General features: G+C 36.0%; 1 protein-coding gene across 1 annotated transcript in view; it reads right to left on the reverse strand.

Moving 5' to 3' along the window:
- Positions 1-12,555, reverse strand: part of CDC73 (cell division cycle 73) — a 116,867-nt gene that overhangs the window by 87,149 nt on the left and 17,163 nt on the right. The window contains exons 7-8 of the mRNA XM_044762645.2: positions 6,376-6,592; positions 1,661-1,759 (exon numbers count right to left, since the gene is read on the reverse strand). Coding sequence (XP_044618580.1) covers positions 1,661-1,759; positions 6,376-6,592 — 316 coding nt within the window. The remainder of the gene's footprint in view (positions 1-1,660; positions 1,760-6,375; positions 6,593-12,555) is intronic.

A 12,555-nucleotide genomic window follows, 5' to 3' on the forward strand; every position in this document is an offset into this window, starting at 1 on the left:
CAAGTAAACCTACACCAAGGCAAAAAACAAAACTCTCAGAAACTGCAGAAATAAAAGAGATGTACTGAGTAATTTCATTCTGATTACTTAAATTTCTTCATGAAATAAACTCTCCAATTATGAATTTTTTTAACAAAAAAATAACCTTTTAATTCAGACTTTATTGAGCTGACATTTTAGAACCTTTTAAACTGAGTCATTCTCCAAATTGTTAATCCTTAAATTAAGTGAATATGACAACTATGACAACAAACCCATTAAAAACGTACGGGGTAAGACTAGTGTTATTTTTTTAAATACTTAGAAAAAGTTGCCAATCTAATGACATATAATTTAATTCACAAATACTTTATCCAAAACTCACAGTCTGTAATAATCTAGAAAAAGCACATTTAAAGAATATTTCCAAAATTGCTTGAGAAATTTGTGGTATTCAGGAAGACTAAAATACTTTTCATTTTGATACAACAGCATGCTGCCCCTGGTGTTATTCCAAATAAAAGATAGTTATTCAAGACTGTCACTAGGTATACACTTCTAGAGTCAAAGGCTAACCATTAAACTCCTCAAATATTTTAATGATTATGGAAATACAGAGAAGATTCAGAGTCACAAAGATAATAATGGTTAAACTGTTTTAAGATTTGACATAAGTTTCCTACCAGCTGCTATCCAAAATGTCAACCAGTTCATAATTACGAGCACCCTGTGTCTTACCATCACAAGACTGGTCCCACTACCTTTTCATTCATCTCTACGTCCCTCTGGACTGTAAGCTCAAAGAGCGAGGGGACTGCGGACCTTTTTCATTCTTGTATCTCTTGTACCTTTGTCAGAACACCGCCTGACAAATACTAGGTACTTTAATATTTGCTAGGAAGTCAACTGAAAGTATTTTCTAAATACCAGCAAAAATTCACTACCTCTAAAAGGTTAAATACGAAAGATTTCATGAACAAACAAAACTACTAGATTTTGCAAAGACTGTTAGTACTCTACCAAATTTTGATATACTTTCTTAAATTCCATATAAAATAAAAACAATTGTATGTATGGTTTCTTTCCTTTGTTGAATCACATGAAACTAAATGGAAGGATTTTCAACAAAATTGCAGGATATATTTGAGTTTAAATAGAGGTATACGCCATACATGAAATTTACTTTGGGAGAGTCCTAAGTGGCACCTCAAAAGGTGAGGCAATCAACCCCCCAAATAGCTAAAACTAAGGCACAATGAAAGGACCAAATGACCTGTGATCAGGAGAAAGACAATACAGTCACCAAGAAGTCATAGACACCACTGATTTCAAAGAGCCCCGAAGTGGATGGTAATACGGATTTACACTTCTCACCATGGTCAGAGATTCTCCTAAGCAATGATGAGAAGGCCAGCTACAGTTTACCCAGTTATTCAGAGGGCTTTTCCTAATTAACCTCTTGCAGATTCTGACCCAGTTATGTCCCCAGTTAAGAATTACTGCTGACGTAAGGAGCTTTCACTGGTGGAGAGAGTTTTCACATCTTTCAAGTATGCTGAAGCAGCAAAAGGTTTAGAACCTACTGACCAAAACTTTAAGATGCGATGTCTTCTAAACAACGCTACTGAAAAACAAGCATCATTTCCCTCAAGATTACTATATGAGCAGTACTAATTCTTACCACAGGTGCTGCATTTGGGGCTGGTCGCTGTTCAGGTGCACGCCCTTCTTCTCTGGCTTTTACAGATTGAAGAATTGCAAAAATATTCTTGGAAAAATTCTAAAACATAAATGAATCTTAATTAAGCCCACTTAAAATTACATACTCAAAGATAGTAAGTTTACTTAATAAACAATTTCAAACTAAGTTTTCTTCCTATTAATTCTTCCCTACTATATCATGATGAGGCATTACTGTTACACACATAACTAAAAATCGACTACTACTGGGAAACTGAGCCAAAGACTGATTATTATAAACCCAGGGCTATTCATTTATTTTCATTTTACTTAAACTGCATAATCGGCTATAAATTTATTCATATTGTGCATGTATTCAAACCTGTAACCAGGAAACAAGTTAACATTTACGTAAAATAAAAGCATGACAGATCTGTTGTCCAAAGAGCCTTCTTAATTACCACACCTCTTGTGGGTATAACGAACTCTAGTGCTAAGTTCAGATTGCTACAATTTATGAGACGTTGAAAGTTTTGAGATACTATTTGTTAGGAGTCACTGTGCACTTTTCAAAGACTCATACGTTGGGAAGTATTTTCAAAAACTTAATAAACTCTTGCATGAACCACAAAAAAAAGTCTTAGCAACATTCAACAATGCTGACTCATCTGACTACTCCTCTCTTCACACCTCTCAGACTCTCCCTTAGTTTTTGCTCTAATGTCCGACAGTTCCTTTGGGGCTCTTCTAATTCTGCTTATCAATTACTTATCATTTTAAGCAATAGGTATTACTATAAGCCAAACACCCTGCTTGACACTCAGATAAAATTATGGCCAAGGGAGACACGGGTCCCTGCCCTCACAAACCTCAAATGCAACAGCAGTTCTCTCTCTAGACAGTTAAGAATACTGTTTCTTCGGTTTGGACCACTTTGTCCCACCTCACTCCTTCACCTACCTCACTCCTTTTGATTCTTTACCTATCACTCTCTCCCCTGTACTCTCGACCAAGTTGACTGCCTTTGCTGGGTGCCTACCTTACAATGTCGTATGTCACAATTACTGCTTATTTAATTTTCTGTCTTCTGTTAAATATAACCTCTGTGACAGCTAGAACCAATGCACGTCCAGTTAGTGCCCACCAAGGGCCTGGCTTGGAGATGTTAAATAAATATGCATACAGGACGAGACATAGCTTGAAACATAACTGTTACCACTGCCCCAGTGACAATACTTGCTAGTTCCTATAGCTCTTCAGGACAGCAAATAAAGGTCTCAGAACCACTTTGCACCCTTAAAAATTACTGGCCCCCCAACTGAGAGCTTTGGTTTACAGAGGTTACAATATTCATCACATTAGAAACTAAAACTGAGATATTTTTAAAATAGAGGCACACGCTACAAAATGACGTTTCAGTCAATGTGGACCACATATGTAATAGTGATCTCATAAGATTAGTACCATACAGCTTAAGTGTATATTGGATATACCATCTAGGTTTGTGTAAATACACTCTATGAGGTTTGCACAATGACAAAACCGCCTAACGGTGCATTTCTCAGAACATATCCCCATCATTAAGTGATACATGACTGTATTAATTCCTTCAAATATAAGAAAAAAACTATCCCATGTAAAAATATTTTTATGAAAAACTAATTTCCAAATTGCACAAAAAGTAATGACATGAAAGAGTGGTACTACTTCAAATTTCTGCAAGTCTGCTTACTGTCCAGCTTAACAGAAGATAACTGTATTCTCCTATCTGCTTCTATATTCAACATTTGTTGTGATACTTTGTTTTGGTCAAAGTATATAAAGAAAATCTAGCCTCACAGAGAGAGCTGGAAAAGGAGGAGTATTATAAAAGCGTGTCAGACTACTGTGGGTGTTCCTTGATATCACACTAAAACTCAGTAAGTGGTAGTTTCTTAAAGGTTACTGCAATGCAGAGACCACACCCATAAACTTTTCGCATTGTTACTTTAAAATCCATTGGTCTCTTTTGCAGTTGAAACGGATTTTTTCAATCCACACATGATTTTGTAACAGCAAACCCTGGTCATCTGGAAAATACCCATCACTGAGTTATGAAGATTTTCCAAATATTAACACATGTATTATACAATTATCAATAAATTATATTTGTTAATATCACAGAACTCATCACAAAAGTCTTTAAGAATTAGGAAGCTGGTAAGGTCAAGGTAGCAAAAAGAAATTTCCCAAAATTCTAATATTTTCATAAAAGCTAACATTTTATTATTGGCAAGAAATACTGTCAGTTGTTTTCCTTGAAGGAAGAGACTTCCTTCATTTTCAGAAAAACAAATGTCAAATATGCAAGTCTGAATAACATAGTTATTCAAATACAAAATGGTTTTCTGTGAATAAGCAGCTGGTCTGACACCCAACTTAAACAATGGCACAAGCGCTATTCGTGGAGACAGCCATCAGATTTTGGTATGCGGAAGTGCTTTATATATTCCGATTTCACCACACAAAATACAGAAAGACATTACTCAAAAGTCAAGATTTAACAAATTTTGTAATTTTTATTTTCATCAAGGACATCATTAGTGGATGAAGAATGCAAGGTCTCCTAGTAAAGTCTGGTGCCAATGCCTTGATTCAGGCCAAGATGCCAGGCGTTACACCAGCACTGCTCCTGCACCAGCAGCGCAAAGATCCACGCGGTGGCACACGCAAACAACGTCTTAATCCTATCATGAAAACATATGAAAATCAAATCTCACTGTTTTAAAAATAATAAAGTATTGCGTGAGAGACACAAATTCCAGAAGAATCAATCAAAATGTCATTACCTAATTTTGTGTGGTCGAATTGCAGGTGATTATCTTCCTTTTAGTGATCTCTCTTTATCATTTTTAAACTAAAAACATATAATAATTTATACAAGCTTAAAAGTGTGTTTTTAATGGCACTATAAAACCAGGTTGTTTTATGTGGGGTCCTTGCTAGAGTAATATAACTACAAAAGGATGTATTTATATTTCTTATGGGATCTTGAACCTGCCTTTTATTCTGGAAACTCAGAAAATAAGAAGGCCCTGATACCTGGTAATAATGAAGGTCTGTCTAAAATCTTACGGCATTCTAGGGCTGTGAGCACCTAAAAGGTTTTTCGAGTTTAGCACGTGGAAACAGTACGCAGAGAGGCTATCAGTCAAAATAGTTCTTCTGATTTTTTAAAATATTAATACTCATAGAAGCGAATCTAGCTACCAAACAATTCTTGAATTATTAACTTACTTTTAAAACTATACAGTGGTGCAAACAACACTAAATTAAATTAGAATGCTAAATTTTGAAAGGATGGTACAATCCTGCCACCTACAGCTCAAGGAAAATTGTTCACCTCAGTTACCTGAAAACTTCATGCTTGGTCTAAAAGTAAGGTGAGGCCTAGCACCTGTTTTTACTCCTTTAGTATGAAATTCAGATTTTTCAACAATTGTAATGAACAGTGGTAGAACAATATAAGTCACAATATTTAACTAGTACCTATATTAGGCAGTGAAAATGAGTATCAACAGATCACTTTATTGTAAATACAAAAATGAAAGTTTACTCACGTTCTCAGATTTCTCTATAATTCTAAACTCTGGAGAATAATTCTTAATCTTGACCTCAAGTACTTTCTAAAACAAGGCAAAGTACAAAAGAAAAAGAATTCTTTCCTTCATACACTCTTTCCTTGCAGCTTTTATTCCTACTAAAACGGCATCATAAATTTAAGGCCAGAATCCAAAATCTGCAAACAAACCCAGTCTGCCTAAAGCAATGCTGAAGTTCCCTTCCATCAGGAATCCCACACACTTCTACAAACTTGCTTACCAAATCCCCACCATGAACAACTGTGCATCGGGGGAAAACAAACATTTAAAAGAATATCAGGAGGGAGGGGAGGAAAAGACAGGTGAAAATAAATAAATGAAACAGAATCCACGCAAACTTTCTGAGATCCATTAAGATAACGGACATCCAATATCTTTCAAATTATTATCTTTCAAAATTTAAAGTACAAATCTCCTTTAAACAGCAACTCACTTCTAGGAATTAACCCTTTTGCTGTACACACATAAATGCACAGAGGTATATGTGCAAGGATTTTTTAAAGCATTATTTGTAATCGTGAATAGGAAGGTAGGGAAGGAGAGGAGAAAGGAAAGGAGGAGAAAGGGAAGGAAGAAAATCCCACAATCCTATAGCAAAAGAAACAAAAAAAAGAAAACTTCCATTAATAAGGAACTAATAAATAAATATTGCTACATCTACACACTAGAATGTATAAAATACACACACAATAAATGTTTGCTGATGGATTTCATAAGTTCTTTACTTTTTGGGGGAAAAAATTAATAATGATATTAATGACCAGAGAGCCTGCCATCATTATTTCCTATTCATTAGGTTTACGCAAAAATGAGATCAATGAGAAAACTGGGTGACTCTTTGAATTGACAGATGAGCTGTAAATCAAGAAGCCTGCACTTCCAGACTTTTCCATCAGCTTCTCTGGAGACCAATGACCAACGATACGCTGGCAAGGAATGGTAAACGTGGCCACTGAAAAATCTACAGTATTACTGATCTTTCAGAGATAAAATCTGAAACCTCCTCCTAATAGCAAATTGTAACCAATCACAGATTGGTTAAATCTCTAATGAATGGGTAAAATATTTTAATTACCTTTCCTGTGCTCTGTAAGATAGTTGTTCGTGTCCTCCACACTCTCTCTCTGCTGACAATATCCCGGGTCACATCTACCTCAGCGTCCACGAAACTCCTCTGTTTAAGGGCGGTTATATCATCATCTAAGTCAGTCTTGATCGTAGATCTTTTCTTAGCCATAATTTTGGCTTTGATTGCAGCAATTTTTTCCACTGACATAGCTTCAGACAAAGACCTGAAAGCAATTTCTTTTTTTTAATTTTCACAGCAAGGATCTCTTGAGCACAACATAAATATATTGTTACATTTATAAGTTTCTGGTAAAAGCACTTTAAGTGGCAATACTTAAGGTTTTTTTACCTGCAAAAATGACAAACTTGATATTTTATAATCACATAAGATTTTTACAGATAAAGAGTCCATGTAGAAACAATACTCTAGGGGCAAACTTGTAATTTCTTAGAAGGATCAATGCAACAAAAATCTTCATGCTTTTTAATCTCTCCCCCTTCAAAAAAGCAGAGCTCATTAATAGGGTCTCAGAACTCACTGTCTTCATATTTTCTGAGCCTTTTATTTGGTAATGTCCTATCTATGCAAATTATACAAACACACATACACACATGCATGTGCTTGTGCCACCCTGGAAGGAGGATGAAAAATTCATTCTGTAAAGAATTCAAAGCTTAGGTTTTCCTTGAAATTTATTTCAAGGTTTCAAACCTACAAGTCACAACGCACAACATATCAATTTTATACGTGACAGAGACTTTTATATGCCACATAAATATATACTTCTTTTAATGTCTGGAAGATGAAACCATATTTTGAAGTTTTCTTTTTCTTTCCTTTACTTGCTTTTCAAACAACAGGCAAAATAGCTTTAAGAACTATTTTAAAAAAAACACTGAACACTGAAAGTATAGATTTTATTAAGACGATAATCTTAAGCTTACTGTCGTTTTTCACAATGTAAAATGAGAAGAAGAGTTAAAGAGTGTTTGGGTACCTTAACAACAGTTGACAAAATTATTACTCTAATCACAAGATGACAAACCTGAAATACATTTAAACAACATCTGGAAAAAGGACAGGAATTCCTGTAGGTTTAACTGTGGTAGTATTATATAGTATACCAGTTTATTTGTATTAGGTATTAAAGTCCTTTATAAGAGATGCTTAACATGCATCTAGTATTTGACGCATTTTATATAATACTGTGCACTTTCCCTCCAAATCTAAAGCACACCAGCACACCCTGAGTAAAATTCAAATACTCTTCTAATTCATAATCAAACATACATGGGACTCATACTCAGACTTTTACTTCCAGCCAAGACGAGGTAAGTGGGACTGAATTAATCCTCTTGCCTTGAAACAACCAGTCAAAATACATGAAACAATAGTTTTCTAGATGCTTGATATCAAGCGATCAAAGACAGTGATCTCTGACAAATGAAAACCAAGTAAGATGAGCCTGATGAGTGCTGCCGCTTACTGCTTCAAAGTTTCCAACAGGGCACAGGGAGGAGCACTCAGGCCAAACTCAGTGCACTCCCTGATTCGAGAAAATGGAGCTGAGGGTCCAGCAAGACCAGGCGGCTGGGAGTGACAGGGCAGAGCACCTGAGAAGAGAGAGCCCCACAGAAGGTCCTCTGCGAGTATTCCAGAGAATACTGATTAGCACACGAGCAAGAGGAAACTGAAGCCGGGTACAGAATCACCCCGGAGGATCAGAGAGAACAACACCCGGTGCTCACACAGGGGAAGAACAGCACCAGTTGCCACCAGCCAGAAGAAAAGCCTCAAACTCATGGGGCACTGGGGAGAGTGCTCCAAACAGTCTCTCCTCAGCAATGGGGGCAGAACAATTACCCTAAGTACCATGGTTCAAATATCAAGTCTTAAAATCAAGACTCAAAAGGAGCAAACTATTTCCAAGTGATTTAACTACGTGCTAAAACAAAACTAAAGAAAATTTAGAGAAATACAAAAATATCTAGCACTCAAAAGGTAAAATGTAAAATGCACAGTATCCAAACATACAAGGCATGTCAAAGGAGCAGGAAAATATGAGCCAGAATGAGAAGAATTCTAAATCAAAGCCAACTGCAAACTGACACAGATGTAGGATTAGCAAAGACATTAGAATAACTAATGTAACTGTATTTCAGAGGTTCAACAAGTTGAGACATGGACTACACATTTAACCAACGTCAAGAGATAAGAAATACAATGTTAGAGACTGCAAACATACCGCAAATACAGGTACAGAAGAAAATATCGTGAACTATACAACTATAGTAACTATAGAAAGAAGAATCCACAAAAAGAAACAAACATAAGCAAGCTGTTGGACAACTTCAAGCAGAGTTGGAGTAACTGGAGTCCAGAAAGAGGGAAACAAAAAATATCTGAAGAAACAATGCCAAAAATTTTCCAAATTCAATGACAATTAGGAACCCAAAAATTCCCTCAAGAACCTCAATGAACCTCAAGCACAAGAACCATGACAAAAACTCCCCCAAGTCATGTGATAATTAGATGACCCGCAACCAGCAGTAGTAAAAACTTTTAAAGCAGCCAGAGGAAAAAAAGATACATTTCATTAAAAAGAAACAAAAATAGGATGACAGCAGACTTCTCATCAGAAACAATGCAATCAAGAAGGCAATGGTAATAACATCTTCAAAGTACTTAAAAAGATATAGTTTGGAATTCTATACCCAGTGAAAATTTCTTTCAAAAGAGAAAAAAGGCAAAACAAAGACTTTTTCAGAAATAAAAAAGTTGAAAGAATTAATCACCAGCAGACCTGCACACAAAAAACATGTTAGGGGCCGGCCTGGCGGCATAGTGGTTAAGTTCACACATTCTGCTTCAGCAATGCAGGGTTGGTGGATTTGGCGGGTTTGGATCCCAAGTGCGGACCTACACACCACTCACCCAGCCATCCTGTGGCAGTGTCCCACATATAAAACAGAGGAAGACTGGCACCATTGTTAGCTCAGGGACAATCTTCCTCAAGCAAAAAGAAGAAGATCGGCAACAAATGTTAGTTCACTGCCAATCTTCCTCACCCCAAAAAAAAAAAAGTTAAGAGAAGTCTTTTGCTGGGGCCGGCCCTGTGGCTGAGGGGTTAAGTTCATGCACTCCGCTTCGGTGGCCCAGGGTTTCGCTGGTTCAGATCCAGGGTGCGGACGTGGCACCACTCATCAGGCCATGCTGAGGCAGCATCCCACATGCCACAACTAGAAGGACCCACAACTAAAAATATACAACGATGTACCAGGGGGCTTTGGGGATAAAAAGGAAAAAAAAATAAAATCTGTAAAAGAAAAGAAAAAAAAAGAGAGATGTCATCTTTTGGGCAGAAGGAAAATAAAATGGGTATATGGACCTACACAAAGGAATGAAGAGCAATGGAAATGTTATCTGTACATCTATAAGAATGTTTTCTTATTATTTAAATCTCTTTAAAAAGAATACTTCAAACAAAACTTCAAACAAAAATAAGAACAATGCATATTGGTGTTTACAACATATATGTAAGTAAAACGCATGACAACAGTATCACAAAGGCCAAAAGGAGAGAAGTGGAAGCATCCTATTGTAAGGTTTCTATCCTCTCTATGAAGTGGTGGAACACCTGAAGGTTGACTATCATGCCATAAACCATGCATACTAAAAACCCATAGGCAAACTGAAATAACAGGTATAACTACAAAGCCAACAAAAATATAAAATGGAATTACAACAAATATTCATTTAATCCAGAAGTCCAAAAAAAGGAACAAGGAACAGAAGACACAAATAGAAAATAGCAAAATGATCAACTAAAATTAACCATATCAATAACACATTAAGTGTAAATCTAAACATACAAGCAAAGCATTTAATCTATAAAGACATACAGATGAAAAGTAAAAGGACGCCAGTTTTCATGATGAAAAGAGTTCTGGAGATGGTTGTACAACAATGTGAAAGTACTTGACACTATTAAACTGTAAACTTAAAAATGGTTAGGATGGTAAATTTTAGGTTATGTGTATTTTACCATAATTTTTTTTAAAAAGTAAAAGGATGAAAAAGACATACTATGCTAACAACATAAGCCAAAAGAAAGTTGCAAAAATGACACGAGTAAAAGTAGATTTTTTAAACAAAGAATATTGCCAGGGATAAAGAAGGTCATTCCATAATGATAAAAAGATTCATTCATCAAGAGAACACCACAAACCCTAAACATTTACACCTAATAACAGAGCTTCAAAGTAGGTAGAACAAAATCTGACAGAAGTGCAAGGAAAAACAGAGAAATCCATGGGTGGAGATTTCAACAATCCTATCTCAACAATTAATAAAACAAGTAAGGCAGAAAACAAGTAAGGATATAGAAGACAACTGACTGACACTATCAACCAACTTGACCTTGCTGACCTTTGTAAAACACTCCAAAACAACAGAAGACAGGCATACCTCAGACATATTGTGGGTTCAGCTCCAGACCACCACAATAAAGCAAATATGGCAATAAAGTGAGTCACACGAATATTTTGGTTTCCCACTGCATATAACAGTTACATTTACATACACTGTAGTCCATAAGGTGTGCAATAGCATTAAGTCTAAAAAAACAAGGTACATACCTTAATTAAAAAATACTTTATTGCTAAAAAATGCCAATCATCACCTGAGCCCTCAGTGAGTTGTAATCTTTTTGCTGGTGGAGGGTCTTGTAAAAAATACAGTATCTGTGAAGCACAATAAAATGAAGTGTGCCTGTACACATTCTTTTCAAGTGCATACAGAACATTTATCAAGACAGATCACATTTGGGGGCAAAAAATAAGTTTCAACACATTTCAAAGGATTTAAGTCATATAAAGCATAACCATATTTTGGAATAAACTGGAAACCAATAACAGAAAGATCTCTAGAAAATTCCCAAATATTTGGAAATTAAACAACTCACTTGAAACAATCCAAGAGTCAAAGAAGAAATCACAAGGGAAATTAGAAAGTAATTTTGAAGTGAATGAAAATGAAAACACAACATATCAAAATTATGAGATGCCATTAAAGCAGGGCTTAGACGGAAATCAATGACCTGAGCTTCCACCATAAAAACTACAAAAAGAATAGGGGCTGACCCCGTGGCTGAGTGGTTAAGTTCGCACACTCCGCTGCAGGCAGCCCAGTGTTTCGTTGGTTCGAATCCTGGGCGCGCGGACATGGCACTGCTCATCAAATCACGCTGAGGCAGCGTCCCACATGCCACAACTAGAAGGACCCACAACGAAGAATATACAATTATGTACCGGGGGGCTGTGGGGAGAAAAAGGAAAAAATAAAAATCTTTAAAAAAAAAAATTATAAAAATATAGTGTACTAAATCCAGAGTAAACAGAAGAAAGGAAATTATAAAGATCAGAGCAGAAATCAAAGAATCAAAAAAGAGGTAAAAAAAAAAAAGACTGAGGGAAAAAACTCCAATCAGAGTCTTTAAGAAGATCAATAAAATTATCAATTTTGGGCAGACTAATAAGGAAACTAACAGGAAAGACACAAACTACTGGCATCAAGAATGAAAGAGGGGACATCACTACAGATTCTAGACATAATAAAAGGATATTACAAACAACTTTATGCCAATAAATTTGACAACTTACATGAAATGGACAAATTCTTTCAAAGAAACACTCAAAAAACAGAGAGAGAGAACCATAGCATTATGAGAGAATGGCCCTATGACTATTAAAGAAATTAAACTTGTAGTTAAAAACTTTACCTTAAACAAATATATAAAAACAAAACTACAGCACACATAACTTCAGTGGTAAATCCTCCCAAATGTTGGAAGAAAAAATACCAATTCTAAACAAAGTCTTCCAGAAAACTGAAGAGAAGAAAACACTTTCCAACTCATTCTGAGACCAGAATTATCGTGACATGAAACAAGACAAAGACATTCTAAGAAAACTACATCCCTCATAATACTCCACATAAATTTTTTAAAATCTAATTCAATAATATATAAAAAGCGTAATACATCATGACTGTAGCAGCCAGCTTCTGAAATGACTACTAATGATAGCCACCCCGCGGCATTCACACCCACATGTAAGCCCCTCCCCGTGCGTGTGTGAGCTGCACCTTGCTTCTAATGAATGGAAGACAGTCACGTGCCCCCTGCTG

Source organism: Equus asinus, chromosome 30 (assembly GCF_041296235.1).
Source record: "Equus asinus isolate D_3611 breed Donkey chromosome 30, EquAss-T2T_v2, whole genome shotgun sequence".
Taxonomy (NCBI): domain Eukaryota; kingdom Metazoa; phylum Chordata; class Mammalia; order Perissodactyla; family Equidae; genus Equus; species Equus asinus.